The sequence below is a fragment of the Nematolebias whitei genome, chromosome 11 (assembly GCF_014905685.2).
Source record: "Nematolebias whitei isolate Nwh7 chromosome 11, NemWhi1, whole genome shotgun sequence".
NCBI lineage: Eukaryota > Metazoa > Chordata > Actinopteri > Cyprinodontiformes > Rivulidae > Nematolebias > Nematolebias whitei.
This window is the reverse complement of record NC_056508.1, coordinates 42,388,194-42,406,035: the sequence shown is the minus strand read 5'-3', so window position 1 is coordinate 42,406,035 and position 17,842 is coordinate 42,388,194. Positions and strand designations below refer to the sequence as shown.

Sequence of the window (17,842 nt, the reverse complement as noted above, 5' to 3'; positions counted from 1 at the left end):
CCCCCCCCCCCCCCCCCCGGAACTCCCTCCCTGACTATCTGAGAGCTCCACAATCATGGACTGACTTTAAAAAAGGCTTAAAGACTTTTCTTTTTAAGCAAGCCTATTCTGCCTCCACATGATTGTATCATTGATTTTAGTTGATTTTATCATTGATTTTAGTTGATTTTATCATTGATTTTAGTTGATTTTATCACAGATTTTAGTTGATTTTAATCACAGATTTTAGTTGATTTTATCATTGATTTTAGTTGATTGTATCATTGATTTTAGTTGATTTTATCATTGATTTTAGTTGATTTTATCATTGATTTTAGTTGATTTTATCACAGATTTTAGTTGATTTTATCATTGATTTTAGTTGATTTTATCACAGATTTTAGTTGATTTTAATCATTGATTTTAGTTGATTTTATCACAGATTTTAGTTGATTTTTATCACAGATTTTAGTTGATTTTATCATTGATTTTAGTTGATTTTATCATTGCTTTTAGTTGATTTTATCATTGATTTTATCATTGATTTTAGTTGATTTTATCATTGATTTTAGTTGATTTTATCACAGATTTTAGTTGATTTTATCATTGATTTTAGTTGATTTTATCACAGATTTTAGTTGATTTTATCATTGATTTTAGTTGCACTCTGTAGCACTTTGAGATTTTTGTTAATGAAAAGCGTGTTACAAATTAAATTAATTACTTTTATTATTAAATATAAAACTCACAATTGTGTGGTGCTTCAACAAAAAGAAATCGTCCAAAGGTCCTGACTTAACTTTGTTGGATTTATCTACCTGGATTATTGAGCATGAATTAGGATATTTTGAACCACTTTGGCCATGGCTGCCTCAGACAAGTCAGCAGGGGGAGAGGGAGAACTACAGAAACCATCTTATCACCATCAAACTGGTTGAGCCACTATATGAAAGTGCTATTTTTCATTCATTCAACCTTTAGACATAAATCACATTGAGCCTTGAAGACTCATTTACAAGTGAGATCTGTTTAGACAGACAAAAAGTAGTGGAACTGGACACGTAGGATTTGGAGGCGAAAAAATTCCCATTAAACTTTTTCTTCTTGGCTGAGAAGAAAAACTCTAGTATTAAGAAACACCTTGCACATACAAGCACATAGTGATGTAGACATTCCGTGTGTGTGTGTGGGGGGGGGGGGGGGGGGGAGAACGATGAGAGCGGTGAGCAATGTTCAAGGATGCACTCGAGGACACTGTAGGAGTTCTGATAAGGACGTAATAATGGACCAGTTCCCTCCGGTGAGCTCCGTAAACATTCTCGAGTGATGTTGAGGAATGGCCAGAGACAATGCCTATGGGAATCCAAGAGTCCTGAAATGATGACACAATGTTTATTCAGCTGATTTCATTTGGTTATCAGTTGGAAATTCCTCGATGGTAGGGGGAGGGGTGGGGCAGAGCGTCAGATTACATTTTCTCCAGGCGAATTCAGGTAAGATGGCCTTCAAGGCCAGCTGGGAGAGCCAAATTCAGATAAACACACAGTTGTTTTGGAGACAGGCAGAACTTAATGACATCTACCTTAAGTCTGTGTAGGTCCACTCAGTTCCGAAATGTCCAAATTACATGGCCGCTCCGATGGAACGTGCCTGAGTAAAAATCCTCACAATCTGATCCATTCTGCCCAAAGCATTTGAGTCTGGGTACTTGAGGCACGAACCAAACCATCATAAAAGGCAAGCAGCATGATCGGGTCCAAATTTGCTGCCGACGACTTCCTATTTATAAGACTGAGTTTGTTGTGGCTCCTCGGACTGATGAAGTCTTTTGGATGAAAGATGAAACATTTCAGAAAAAAGAAACCGTTCAGAGGACCTGACTTAACTTTGTTGGATCGCCATTTTGTTACACTACACTTTTTTTTAATCTAGCAATTCAATATTTACCTTCATGTACTGATAAATACCAATATTTACTTAAAAAAATATTACATTATGGTTCTTTTGCAAGTTGAATTACTTAGGTAATCATTTTTTTTGTGCAACACTTACTCTTTTTGTTGCTCCTGTTCCAACAAACATCACTTTAAAAATAGGAATGCATTTTTCCAAACCAGTAAAATGTACCACTTTCAAGATCTGATGTGCTTAATTTTGTACTTTTAGAATTGGCATGTGGTATTAAAAGGATTTGTGAATCGTTACATCCTGCATTTATTTTTTAACATTTACTGTACTGTATCCTGTTTTTGAGGTTGGTCTTCAGTTCCAGTATTTAAGTTAAAACTGAGCAGCTCTTCTTTAAAAAAAAACTAACTAAAAATCGAATTTATTTTATGCAAAAAAAAAAAAAAAAATACATAAGTATTAAATAAACTTGACAAAATGTAACATTTTAGACTTCTTTGTAAGAACCAAGATGTGCAAACTATTGGAGAGGTCCAATTATGAAAATACACTGTCAGGTAAACAGCTGCTGTCTTATCTACCGAGGCAGGAATTGACTTTTGACATAGCAGAGGCTCAGAATTCCTGACTAGACTGCTTTACCACTACCCGTCTGATTAATCCTGGTGCTGTGGTGAAAAAGAAAAAGGGAGAGATGTTAACAAGAGAGAGTGCAGGAAAGGTGAAGTAGAAAACAGCTAGAGAGAAAGGGTTGTTTCTTATCTCCAGCTTGTAGCTTGTATGCCTGCACCTTGACAGCTTTTCAATTGACTGAAGGTACACATGCTCTTCTCCTCTATCTTGTATCTGTACACTCCTTCAATCATTCTCCAGCATCCTTTCTTACTTATCACACCCACACGCAGAAAAAGAGGGTCCTCTATATAATAGTGCTTAGACGTTGTCTCTTCCAAACATAGACAAGGAAGGTAGCGTAGGTCACCACAGCGGCTAAGATAAATGGGCATAGTTTCAACAATACCAATCAATATTTTGGCTTTTTATATTGTTACATGCTCACCAAAATGTGAAAAAAATTACATATTTTTGTCGCAAAAAAATCAAAAGCATGGTAAAAATAAATGCTATAAAGTGTCCCATTGTGGAAAATCCTGTCAATGTCCATTGCAGAAGTAATTTAGCACATTTTTTGCCATATACGCCACATTTTTTGCATAAATTTACAAGTCCTGCAACTTGTACACTGAAGTGACTAATATATTTTTTCCCCATATTTATAACTCAATTTTTGTCTAAGATCTTACGATTTCATTCATTTGAAAACAACAAAGTCCATGCTCAATAATCCAGGAATACAATCCAACATTTTTCAGTCAGGTCATCTGTTTTGTGTTTCCTTGACTGATGAAGCCTTCCGGACCGAAGGCGAATCGTTTCAGAAAAAAATAATAATAATAAAAATGTCCAGATGACCTGACTGAAAAATGTTGGATTTCATTCATTCTGACATGGAAAATATTGAACACTACCATTTTTAGCCACTAGAAGGCAGTCAACTAATATGGCAAGCCAAGTGTCTCATTAATAGGTAAAAGTAGCTATTTATGAGACACTTGGCTTGCCATACCAAGCTATCTTTGTTTCGCTCCAGAACTCCTGGAGCAAACGTCAAATCAGCTGCACTTCGCCACGCCGCCCAGGTGAAATGCAGCTGATTTGACCATTAACGTGCATTTATTAAAGAAGAGTCCAATGGAGACGCACCTTTACTATAATGTTGAGCAAACAAATAATTGTTTTTAGGTGTTTATCTTGTTAAATTATGAAGAAATGCACAGCGAGTCCTCCCTCTGTGCGCTCCAACAGCTGCAAATCAATTTTTGACATGCAGCTGATTTGACCGTCAAAGTGCCTTTATTAAGGAAAAGTTAGACTGAGACAGACCTTTACTATAATTTTGAGTAAACAAATAATTGTTTTAAGTGTTAATCTTGTTAAATTCTTATTAAAGTCCTCCCATGCATGCTCCCGCGGCCACCATTTGGCAGCCAATCGAATTTGGCACAACACCGGCCCACGTTTCTGGGTGGTCAGCGGTGACACATAACAAACGCAACGCATCAGCGGTGACGCACAATAGATGCGACTTATACGGCCAAGTGGCTTATTCATGTTTCCCACTTTATTAGACATATTTGGACTGATGCGACTTATACGGCAGAGCGACGTGTATGGCGGCCAGTACAGTAGTATTGGACATCAACTCTTTCTGCACGCCATAAACATTTGTTTTTAATTTGCATACTCATTTCAAAAGGGCATATAAAATTAGGAGCAAAAACTTGAGGTCAAATCAAAAAATATCTTGACATTGCACATCCCAAACCTATCATTTGAAACAACATAGGACTAACAATAATTCACCAGGAAATGATTAAATAAAAATAAATAAAAAACTGTCAACTCACAATACGAGCAAAGACAATTATCCAGTGGATGTGCCTTCATCTCCAAAACACTTCACATCATACTGCACAACTGTGTGTCCTCATGCAAAGGTTTGTTTTCTGCTTTTTTTTTTTTTTTTGCTTTTGTTTTGATATCAACACATTTATTTCCACAGTTGTGTAGATTTCTTGCTGTAACTTAGAAAAAAAAAAGATAATGATGTCCTCACTTCCACACTAGAATGTGAACATGAACACATGTGAACTCACTTTGTAAAAGCTCTGTGGTTTTAATGCCGTTTCTACTTTTATGAGAATGTTTGATTCATGTTTTATTGAGTCTCTTAACATTTACCTTCATCTGTTGGTTTGGATTTTTGACATGCAAAACCAAGAATAAACTCTCTGGGATTATCAGGATGTGTAGCCAAACTTCTGGCATAGCCCTACAGAACCTCACTGACCTACACAGGGCGAGGTCAGTGAACAAGGCTGATTCTGGCAGATCCTGTTCATCCACTACATTGTGAGTTCAGGTTGCTTCCATCTGGAAGTAGGTATCTGCTGCCAAGATGCAGAACAGAGACTGAAAATCTCATTCATCCCTGTAGCGATCATGCTTCTCAACAAACAGTGATGATTTATGCATGGATATTTTAATATCTCTATGGCTTGACTAGTATGGATGTTTTCTGTGCCTACTGACTGTGAAATAAATTGACCCGTGGGGATAATAAAGATTCTTGAAATTGAAGAATGGAAAATTTAATACTTTTTGTTTATTTACCTGACAAACTACATTTTCTACTTGACTTGAAACGTCAAAGTATATGTATATATTTTTTTCTTCTTTCGGCTGCTCCCTTCTTCAGGGGCCACTATAGCAAACTCAGTCGCACAAAGACATGGCAATTATTTTTTACACCGGATGCCCTTCCTGACACAACCACAGACCACCGAGCTACCACAAGCCCCTGTGTGGAGCAGAGAGCTGCTATCTAGAGTGCCTGGGGGAGCAAATGGTGGAGTTAAGGGCCTTGCTCAAGCGCCCAGAGTGGGGCAAATGACAGTAGAGACAGGTTCACCATTTGATTAATATCTTTAGTGTGTATGTTTTGTTGTCGTCAATGTTTACTTAACCAATAATTCCTAAAAAAAAAGGAAGAAAACTTGTACACGTTTTGTCAAAAATTCTATATATTTTTAATTTTACCTTCTTACTTACAATAGTTTTTCAAGCAGCTATTTTATGTCTAACTATTTAAATTGAATGCAAGATTCCAAGAGGATTCAAGAAAAAATAACTGGTAAACAATATACTACTTACTACTTTTACTACCATTGTAATACTTAGGTTGCTGAAAACTGTCAATCATATATTTGTCAGCATCAGACAAATTTTACCAACGAAATATACTTTATATTCTTCAAGACAAACTTTCATACACTCAGCTTCCCTTTGCATCAGAAACATTGGGTTTCTGCCCTTTAGAACTCTCCTTGAGCAAGTTACAAGTTCAGAACCTTGTACACATTGGGCGTTCAGCTAAGTGTAAGTTTGCTGGACGAGACATGTTTCTGATTGACTTTTCTCCGACAGCACAGCAACTACTGCAATTGCAGCAAGAAGTTGTTTTTTTAATTTGGATTCTGGACTCGACTTCCTGAGGTTTCCAGCCTTTGCTGAGCGAATGCTGCAGGATAGGATCCTTTGACACAAACTGGGAAACTGTCTGACTAAAGGTGGCTATTAAGGTTGCTCGCCCACTACTGTAACAGACAGCTGGTCTAGTTAAAAAGCCTTGGATGACGACCTGAATGGTCTGACATGAGTTTCTGCCTTGCTTGTCTTGGCTCCGTTCTGATACTTTAAACTTTGCAGAGGAGGATGCCGTCCTTACACTTTCACAAACAAAATGCATTTAGACTTAATAAAACTGATCCACTGATAATGTCAGTTTCCCTCTGGTTGTAAATCTAAAACTAGACATAACACATTCACTGTAACGACTGGGGAATGATAATTTTGGCAAAGTGGATGACAACTGAATTAAACAGATGTTTACATAAAAACATTTTAAGTTTGTATAACAAAGTTAACAAAGTTTGGTTACTTTGTTGTATTCCTTCGTCAATTTGTTTAGCAGCAAGATTTATCCATCTGCTCCATCCATTATATTTTACCCACTTCTTCCTTTACAGGTCGAGGGGGTCACTGACAGCTTAACATGCATGTTTTTGGTCTTTGGGAGGAAACTGGAGTACCCGTAGAAAACCCATGCATGCACGGAGAGAACATGCAAACTCCACCCAGAAAGGTCCCAAGCCAGGATTTGAACCGAGGCGACCTGCTCGCTGAGAGGCGGCAACTCTACCAACTGCGCCACCGTGCTGCAAGCAGCAGGATTTAATTTTTAATAAAAACACAAGAGGCTCATGATGGCTCGGCAACATATACAGTAGTGTAGAACAGTGTTAGCGCCAAACACGACGTTTAGAACTTTCCTTCTGCTTTAGAAAAACCAAGCATGCAACACAAAGAATTAGAAACTGAATACTTGACAAATTAAAAACACCTGGTCCATCATCACAGATCAAAAGAACTTTGTGCTTCTTTCAATGTAATTTCCTGGACAATATGGACAAGAATTAATGTCTCAATATTTTTAAGATAAATCGTGATATATGATATAAATCTCAATATTTTTAAGATAAATCACGATATACGATATATATCTCAATATTTTTTCTTTCCATAAAGTAATAAAAATATATTTCTCAGTCAAAGCTTTGTCCCAATTGTCACACAGATGTAACCCTACAAAATAAATGTCTAATAAATAAACTATTTACATAAATTAACTAATTCTCTTCTGCTGCGCTGCCTTCACGATGTTAGTAAGTGTGTGTGAAGCAGCATGTGAGGGGCTGTGTTTGTATTCAGTGACGGAGAAGAGGGGGCGGCGTGAAGTTGGCAGCGCAGACAGGAGATATTTGAATGGCAATTTATACTCGATGGTTGCGATAGAGCCATTTTAACGATCGTAAATTGAAAAACTCGTGATGCGTCGAGTATATTCGATACATCGCCCAGCCCAACTTCCAGGGTGGTCTTTAATTTATCTTCTAAAGTACTGATTGTTGCAGAAGGACACTGTCAATAGCCATGTCATAAACAAGAAGTGAAGCATTGTACCGTTTAAAACTGGTGGCTTTGAAAGAATTTTCCAGCTGGACATAAGTTGTAGCAAATAAGGTAAAACTGTTTTAAATTGGAAAAACTAACTCTGAATAACAAGAGGAATAAACCCCATCAATTTCAAGTGAAAAATCTGGCCTCGGGGAGAAGAACACTTACTATATCTGCACCGATAAATAGTTGTCGTTTTTCTGCAGACTTCAGTGATTTCTGAGGACTCTTGTCATTTAGCAGCAAGTCAAGGTCTGGTCTCTATTGCCAATTAAATGTGTGTTATTCAATGTGTGCGGTGGCAATAATTAGATCTCGTTTTCCAGCTGTGGCTCATTATTAGTCCAGTGTGAGAAGGGAGGATGGCAAAACAGGGCTATTGTTGATTTCAGTTTAATTAAAGCAACCAATTAAAACATTTATCACATAAGTCAGTTTGCTCCAGAGAGTGTTTGCATTTAACTGGTTAAAAATAAAATCACTACCTCTTGTTATTTATTAGTCTGTTATGTGCGTGCAATTCTGTATGCACAAGTTGGTGAACCTCCAGGGTATAATATCTTCTTACTTTTGTAGCTACAAATTGGTTTGTGATTGCTAAAGTAGGTTTATGAGAATGTGCGTGAGCATGCATGTGCATATTTGGCATACTGTTGTTTCTGCAGTGTTTAAATGAGGACTTTTTGGAAAACTAGAGGCATTCCGGCTGCTTTGTTTGTGTGTGTATCTTACCTGATGTTTGCTTCCATCTCAGAGGCAGCTTGGTGAAATTGTTCTTTGCTCTCATTGAAACTTTCCAAATTCTAAACAGAACGTATAGAAAACAAGAGACACAAACAATCATCAGTTTTTCATTAGTGCATTTGTGTCTTATAGTCTTGTCTAGTCTTCTCATTTTGATTGCAAAATTATTTTTGTGCACTTTTTATTTATAAGAGCAACTGAGCATCAAGAAAAACATGCAATCACTCAGTTCTTTTTTTAATATACATTTTTTATGGGACATTGTTACCAGTATTTTTTTATTTCCATCACATTTATAAACAGCAATCTGTGATGGAAGCGGTCTGCGACAATGCCTACGTACATGGAGTAAACAAAACCGTCTAACCAATAAGCTCATTACAAACTTGTTCCAATCACAAATAGCCAACTAGTATTTCATTCAGTGTCACCATGAATCTTTGAAATTATTTGCTCCATTTAGTTTTCCTTTTATTCCCTGTTTTTTATTACCGTATTTTCTAGTCGCTTCGGAGTATAAGTCGCATTTATTATGCGTCACCGCTGACCCACGGGAAACGTGGGCCGATGTCCTGCCAAAAATCGATTGGCAGCCATGGGAGCGCGCACGGGAGGACTCGCTGTTGCAGTTCTTCGAAATTTAACAAGATTAACACTTAAAAAACAATTGTTTGTTTGCTCGACATTATAGCAAAGGTGTGTCTCAGTTTAACTTTTTCCTTAGTAAATGCACTTTAATGGTCATTGTTTGGCGGGGGGCAGCACGGTGGCGCAACTGGTAGAGCTGCTGCCTCTCAGCAAGCAGGTCCCTGGTTCAAACCCCGGTCCAGGGGCCTTCTGGGTGGAGTTTGCATGTTCTCTCCGTGCATGCGTGGGTTTTCTCCGGGTGCTCCGGTTTCCTCCCACAGACCAAAAACATGCATGTTAGGCAGATTGGTAACTCTAAATTGTCCCTAGGTGTGAATGAGAGAGTGAATGGTTGTTTGTCTCGTTTGTCTCTATGTGGCCCTGTGATGGACTTGCGACCTGTTCAGGGTGTACCCCGCCCCTCGCACAGTGATTGCTGGACATGGGCACCAGCGACCCCCGTGACCCAAAATGGAATAAGCGGGTAAAGATAATGGATGGATGGATGTTTGGCGGGGAGCAGCAGGGGTAGCGGTACAGGAACAACATATTTGCCTTGTCAAAAGCCTAGAGGGCCCTCTTGCGCCTCTAGCGACTGCAAATGGTAATATTTACTCTGGTTCATGTCAGTATGAATGAAAATTTAAAGTGTCAGTCAAAAATTGCGTTTTGAATATTGGAAAAAAAAAATATATATATATATATATGTCGTAGGACTGACAAATCTATGCAAAAAACTGTGATTATATGCCGGAAAATACAGACTTATTTTCTATGCTGATTTTCTATCTTTTATTTTGTTCAAAAAATCTAAACCTCAGTGGTGAAGAGATGCACTACTCAACTTTTTTTTTTTTAAGGAAATACAGATTTCTGCCCTTGCTGCCTGCCTGGTAAAGACCAAAACTCATAAATGCAGGCATTGATGTAATGATAAAACAAGCAGCTAATCCACAACAACTGCAACCTCTCTTCTGTTGATCCTCCAAGATTAGGCTATTCAGCATTTGGTATTCCCCCAAATATTTACAGAACTGTAGCTTGAGAAGGATGCAGGGGAGAAAAGAAAACAGAAAATGATGAAAAGCAGATAAACAACATTAATTCTTTTAAACAAAAAACCCCCCCGAAAGTCTGGCATTCTTTGAAGGAATGCATATTGCTCACCTCCTTTTATGCCAAAGTTTTACACTAAGTTTTAAAAAAAACAATTATCTTCTACTAAAAAATGACAGAGTTGTAGCTATTTAGGCCAAACCTTAAAAAAAGAACATTATGCACACTCGTGTGATATCACAAGATATAACACTCAGGGAATGTGTTGTGAATGACTCCAAGCTACTCTAAGCCACATTAAATTTTAGCTTTATAACTAAAAAACTGAGATATAGCCATTTTGTGAAGGCTAGTGCTGATTAGCTGTGGCTGCCATCTTGAATTGAAATACCTCCAAAAGTTAATGAGCTGTAGGGATACATCATAGGTTACTTTCTGAACCTTTCATTAATAGTTGTCCACTGGTTCATGAGAAATTTTGCTAACAAACAGACAGGATCGACTCCAAAAGTTGTTTCAATCACTAATGTGATATTTTTTGTTTTAAATTGCTTTTAGTGTATTTTATAATAACTGTGTGGATTTTAATGTATGCACGTTTAATTTATTTAATTTATTATGTTTTCCCGTTTGTTCTTAACCTCCTTGTGAAGCACTTTGGTCAACGATGTTGTGTTTAAATGTGCTATATAAAAAAATTGGCATTGACATTGCTAAAATTATAAGCTATAATCTCACACAATGAGCAGTAATGGCTAATCCATTGTGAAGATAAAGTGATGACAGAGTTGACTCCAAATATTAAAAAAAAAAAAAAAAAAAAAAAAAATCACACTGTGCACAAATTGTTAGCTCTGAGAATGTGTTGATCTGTCTCGGCTACCATCACACTACACTTTAGTTCAGCACCTTTAAACAGTTTTAACTACCGTAATTTCTGGTCTATAAGCCAAAACTTTTTTTCTCAGGTTTTAAACCCCGCAGCTTATAAAATGCTGCAGCTAATTTATGGATTTTTTTAAAATTATTAATATTTTTGGGGACGAGCTAACGAGCCTCCTGATGCCAAAAACGTTTAGCTTCATCACACCCAGACGCTCACGTAGCTGCGTCTCTCTTGGGGGCGGGTCCTTGTGACTCAATGAGACTACAGTAGTCCCTTGTTTAACATGGGGGATCCGTACCCTGAAGCCCTGCGATAAGTGAAAAACTGTGAAGTAGGAATATATGTACAAGTAATAAGTAGCAGCTTATTTTAGTATATACCTGTATATTAAAGCATTTTAAACCCTTCCCACACTCTTGCAATATTCTAAACATTGTTTCTAATCTCTAAACACTCTAAAAGAGCACAGAATGTCATGATTTCCCTCTCTCTACCTCCACTGCTCTCAGCCACCTGCAAGCGTTCTTGGCCACGCCCACTTCTCCGCTCTGCACGGAGATCAGCTGCAGCAGGAAGCTTATCCTGCACTGTGGGCTGCACAGAGGTGCAGCAGGTGCTAAATAATTTAAAATGATTTATTTTAAATAAAAATTCCATGCTGATCGTGCGGCTTCTCCATCAATCAGCCAACTGTGTGTCATGTCCAATCTTATTTTGAAAAACCGCAATAGAGCGAGTCCGTGAAAAACAAACTGCGAAGTAGCGATGGACTACTGTACTTGCATAAAAAAGGTAAAAATAAATAATCTGACCCATGAAATTAGTGAACAGGTCATAGTCGAACCAACTTTATTACTATTATGAAATGGGGATGGGAGGCCAATGAAACGGGGAGGAGAGAACTGGGAGGGGGGAATCCCCCAATGCGCAGAGTAACTTTTGTTCCACGGAGCACGCTTGCAACAGGAGGAATATGAAGATAGCAATCAATGACTTCCTGGTAGGCTACTGTATTTATTTCAACAACAAGAGAGAACGTGTGTGATGAAGCTTTTCTGAGGATGTTCAACTCTGGCACTGAAGAAGACGACTTTAGTGGTTTTAGTGCACAGGAGGAAGATGAACATAGCGATTAGCGACTTTTCCTGGTAAGCTACTGTATTGTTTTATTTTTTATCAGCCGTGTTAAAGGTATCGTTCAGTTTTTTTTGTTGTTTTTTTTTTTACTGTAATATGTGTATATGTTACTGGTTCGTATTTAATTAAAAGTTTTTAAAAAATCTTTCTGTGTAACATCTTTCTGTGTAAATACCTCATGTTGCAACATGAACACCCATGGCTTATACACAACCGTGGATTATATATGTACCAGTTTCTTATTTTGTTTTAATTTTTTTTTATTTAATGTGCCCGACATTTATTTGGGTGCGCTCTATAGTCCAGAAATTACGGTAAAAATGGAGTTTACCAAACTAAAGGAAACATTTTTTTACGATGCAAAACACATTTTAAATTATTAAATTAAGTTAGTCAAGAGTTTTCAGGCCAAGAAAAGCGAGTGATGTTCAAAAGGATTACAGTTGTGCATGACGTTAGACAGATCTAGAACTAGGCGCAGAGCTTTGTGAGCCTTCAGCCAAATTTATTTTAGAGAAACGCTGCATGTATGTTCATACTTTCAGTCAAATCTACGAAGCTGTGGGTGCGTATGGTTCCATTTTATGAATTCAATTCACAGTTTGTGATCAGTTAACTTAGACATGCCCTTAATCACACATTTGCATGTCAATGCATCTGCCAGCTCCAAGAAGTAGAGCAATTTCATCATTTATTTCACATCTGCAGGGAGCTGTCCTTACAAGAAACCTTCATGGGTACGCATTTAAAATTCCTGTAGTGATTAAATTTTTTATCACTTGTACCTGTCTAGCAGACCTTTTATACTTATATATTTTAACAGCCACTCTGCAAATAATGCAATTAGTAAAATTGTTTTGTTAAATTGTTTCATTATTTTTGATTTATCACAGTTTTTTTCAGTCAACCAAGGCATGGGTGTGCATATATATATTTTAAACCCCATTCAATTTTTAAAAACTTATTTGTACGGGTTAAAAAGCCGTGTGTGCGCCTTTATTTTGGTCTAAAAAAATTGGTTATACAGTGCACTGAGCCTCTGGTCTATCTGTGCATATTTTATTAGGAATGCAGATCAATGAAAGGAGTATCACATTCTGGGAACTGAATGTAAACCCAGCGAGCCTCATGTATATTTTATGGTTCTGTACAGGCTAGTAATTTTTATTTATTTATTTTGCTTTTCAGCCCAAAATGCTCACACACTCAAGAATGAATTAACGGTAAGTATTTTTCTGATAATAACTAAACTGCATGGATCAGTTGGACTTTTTTTTTAGACAGATTATCTTTTCTTTTTCAAAAGAACACAATTTAGAGAAGCTAAAGGATACCGAAGATGCCTTCCTTTTTCAAACTGGGACAAAAGTCACCATTCCCCTTCTTGCTCGCCTTCAACGTATTTCCTCAACTCCCTAAACAAACCTTTGCAAACAGAGAAACAACTAACTAGTGCAATCATTTTGAACTTTACATCTCGGTGCATTCTCAATGAAGCTTTAACTCTTGTAAACATTTGCTCAAGTGAGGATAAAAACATTTGTCCTTGTTGCTATGAAGCACTGTTCTGGTGCAGCATCTTTTCAGCGGAGAATGACCCTGAGATAAATAACAGAACAGTTCACACCAATCAGAGATGTTCAGTTTTGCCAGCTACACTTTAAATTTGGCACACTGAGAAGCCCTTCTTTCAAGCCAAAACACTTGTAATTATTATTTTCCCCAGACATTTCAGACTAAGACAAGCCAGGAAAGTGATCCTGAAACAAGGCTGTATTATACACAAGATTAAACTTGGAAAAAAAAAACATCATCCAAATAATCAAATGCATACATTTACAATATTCGGAGATGATGAACAGAGTTTAAAGGATATATTAGACTGTTTCTAAAAGGAGCAATTAAATAGTGAAGCATAATTTCACATCTCTTGTAATCCAACCATTCCACAACTATTTCCACTGTTCAGTGCAAGCATTATATTTAAATAAAAATTGTAATTTAAAGAAAATTAGTTTACAATATCAGCTTAAAATACCCATCAATCCATACATTATCTTTACCTGCTTCTTCCTTTTTGGGTTACTTCACCCAGAAAGGCCACCGGCCGGGATTTGATATGGCAACCATCTCACTGAGAGGCGACAGCTCTACCAACTGTGCCACCGTGCCACCCTCAGCTTAAAAAAGAGTGGATGGGAAAACAATAAATCTGCTTTCTAGATTTACTGATGCATATTTTCACCACAACGTTTGATTGGCTGTTTTAAATTGGACAAACAGTTGCCAATGGCAAGCTGACTTGAGACATATTAGACCCACATGGACTTTTAGACTGTTCAGATTTAACCCAGATAAAAGTCTAAATGGGTAGTGACATCGGCTGACCTTAAATTGCCCCAACTGTTGAACCCTAAAATGAAGAAAAATGAAATTCTGTTTTTCAGAGCCTATATATAATAAATGGCTGAAAATGCTTTTCTTTAGAGAAGACAACAAACCACCATGTTGTCAAGTATATTTTTTTAATATCTAAAAATTAAGTGTGCAGTGATCTTTGCATTTCATTCTCAGAAAACTAATCAGCAGATTACAAAATTGGCAATTAAGCCTGAAAATACTAAGGTGCCATAAAGATACAACCCTTTTCAGCTGTTTTGAACATCTACAGTTCAAAGCCTATTAAAATACCAGTGTATATGCCTAAAGAAAACATGAAGCATGAATACTGTTAATGAACTCCAAGCAAACTGCAAGAAACATTTTAAATAAAAAGAATAAAACCAACGTGTTGACAGCATGTTTTTTTTATATATATTCTAACACGTGGACAGACATTTACATGAATAAATAGTGTGAGGCAGAGCCAGAGGACACATAATGTAATAAACTGTGAACACAAGTTTCTCCTTTTCAATCCCAACAACTGTTTTCATTGTCTTTGCGCACCACATAAATTATTCAAGGTGGTTTGACCTCATGATCTGCCAACTTAGTGCACCTAAAATTGCTCAAATGTCTTGCACAAAAACTCTACTATTAGATACATTTGAGTGACGAGCAGCATTTGGTACAACTAAACGTATGTCATTGTGCATCAACTACAACTAACAAGGCCACCTGCAGCCTCTTAAATGCCTCTTAGATTTTACTGCTGGCTCTTATGTTCACTCACCCTTTACTCTTTTCTCACTCTTACTGCTTCTACTGCGTTTTTGTCCTCTTTATGCTGAGTCCAGTGCACAGCTAAAATACCTGGTTTCCATATCACAGAGGCCCTGTGACGTACAGACATTTGTCTTTTTTGTAATGTTTTCCATCTAGCTCCAGAGTTGATTGTGTTTTGTGACATTTTTAGGGCAATTGAATACTTGCATAATGATTTTAACATGCTATAATAAATATATAAATGAAAATAAATTAAGAAGAAGAAGTAGTCCAAGAAAAAGAACAACAAGGACAAGAAGAATAAGAAGAACAACAACAACAACAACAAGAAGAAGTACAAAAAGAAAAAGGACAATAAGTGCATGTACAAGAACAAGAAGAATAAGAACAAGTACAAGAATAATAAGAACAAGAACAAGTAGAACAAGAACAAGAAGAACAAGTACAAGAAGAGCAAGAGCAAGAAGAACAACAAGAAGTAGAACAACAACAAGAAGAAATAGAAGTAGAAGAAGAAGACGACTTGTAAAAACCATCAACTGGATACATGCAGGACAAACAAAGCTGGTGCAGATAGTCAAGAAACAGTTGATATTTGAAAAGGCTGAAACAGCTGTTTACATTTGTTAGTCTTTAAGAGCTAAAAATAATTAAATTATTTAAAAGAAACCTTACACTGGATGTGACAGCTAGCAACAAGTGTCTCCATATGCTGGTGAAGATTCTCAGTCATCCAGGACATGATGAATTCAAAAAGCGTTCAATACAAAAACAACTGGACTTTATTTGTAACAGAAGACGTTTCGCTCCTCATCCGAGGAGCTTTCTCAATTCAAAGAGCAGAGAGTGAGAGATACAGGTTATAAGGCTGAGTGAGATGTCTCCATACTGTCCACACATTTTTAAAAGGAGCTATAAAATATTTCTTAAATTTAATCAGTGTAGAAGACTGGTGTTAACCGGAAATTTCAAAGCATTTAGGCATATTTATGTCTCCCGATTGTTATTTTCAGTAGTTAAAACATGTATTTTTTTAAAGACATTCTACAACAAACATTCTGCAGATCAGGATATAAAGTTGGGCAGGTAGCTAAGGATTTTTCTAACCAATTGCCACAACCTAAATAAATTTGTGAACGCCACAGGATAAGAAAATACATGTTCATTGTTAGTGGATATTACAAACATAGGTCTTCTGAGGAGTATACTTTTGTTTTCAGACTCTCTCTAACTCACAAACACACTCACTCTTTGATCCACCTGTAAGAAGAGTTGTCATTAAACCCACACACACCAACTTCATCTATGTTTGACCTGACTATGGCAACAGCATTCACTGAACAACACAAAAAGAGTTTCTCTTATGACCCTGACCTCTGTGTGGGCCTATGCAAGTGCACAAGGTATGTGTGTGTGAGTTTTGACAAATATGTCATCATTTCTTTCTTACGTCCCACACTAGGTGTTCAAATGCACGCAATGTACTCCAACTCCTGTAAACATGCTTTTTAGTAAGAATATGGCATATATCAGTTTCTGGTTTTCAAGTATTAATCAAAATGTTCCTGCAATACGGGTTAGTTTGAATCTTTCAGGTTGTATGCAGTAATATTCTTTGCTTATGGGAATCCTGACTTAGACTGTTTAAAATTTTCTGGATGCACTGAAAAACAAACAAGACAGCCATGGCTCAGACAGATGGACAGATGGGTGGACAGACAGGAGGGAAAGAAGGCCATCCATCCAGAGTTCGGTCATGTGGACAAAATATTGTTTTCCACAGCCGCTTCTTCCAGCTCCTCTGGAAGAAATCAAAGGCATTCCAAAGCCATCGGAGAGCCATAGTCCCTCCTGGGTCTTCCCTGGGATCTCCTCACAGTTCCTCTCAATGTGGAGGAGACATGGTTCTACGCCGAGTCTCTCCCGCAAAACTGACCTTCTCACCCCATCTCTAAAATAAAATATTGGTAAGATTTTAAAATCACCATCTAGCACTCTTAGTATAAAGGTAAAGAGTTAATATCAAATTGCCACCTCACACTGTATAACGTACAACACACCGCAAAATCCCATACCCCATCCCTGTGTCTTTATGTGGATTAGCTACACTAGACCTGGAAGAGATAAACCTCATACACATTAACATTAAGCTTTACTGGGAAAAAACTAAAGTAGCTTATTAAAAAATGTAGGTAAACCATGCCAATTTTTGGTTGTAAGTTGTAACCAAATTTGATTAAAAAAAAAAGTTAGTTCCAGATAGACCTGTCACGATAACAAATTTTGCTGGGTGATTAATTGTCTCAGAAAATATTGTGATAAACGATAATATTGTTTGAAATTTTACAATAATTAGTCATCGTCAAATGTAAGAAGAAATGTTGGTTAATTTTGTGTAGTACCTTTTTTGACCACTGGATTACAGTATAAGACTGTTTTAACCAAAGGATGGATAGTGAGGGAGTGAGCAGCGTGTATCTTTAAGAAAAATGGGAGGGAGGCCCCTTGACGTGACAGGGGTTGTCTCTCGTTCCTGTTTTTTGGTTCTCAAAATGGAGGACGCTCAGTGTGATTTGAGCTCTTTAGCATAGCATTTGTCACACAAAGCTTATAATAAAAAAAACAGTAAACAAGTTCTCAGCTTCTTTTTGCAGAAAAAAACAACTTTTTAGATGAAGGCACAGGTTTCAACTGTGAACT

General features: G+C 37.1%; 1 protein-coding gene across 1 annotated transcript in view; it reads right to left on the bottom strand.

Annotated features, from left to right (window-relative positions):
• chchd6a (coiled-coil-helix-coiled-coil-helix domain containing 6a) overlaps positions 1-17,842 on the bottom strand; it is a 73,820-nt gene that overhangs the window by 25,813 nt on the left and 30,165 nt on the right. Inside the window, exon 6 of the mRNA XM_037684386.1 lies at positions 8,257-8,327. Coding sequence (XP_037540314.1) covers positions 8,257-8,327 — 71 coding nt within the window. The remainder of the gene's footprint in view (positions 1-8,256; positions 8,328-17,842) is intronic.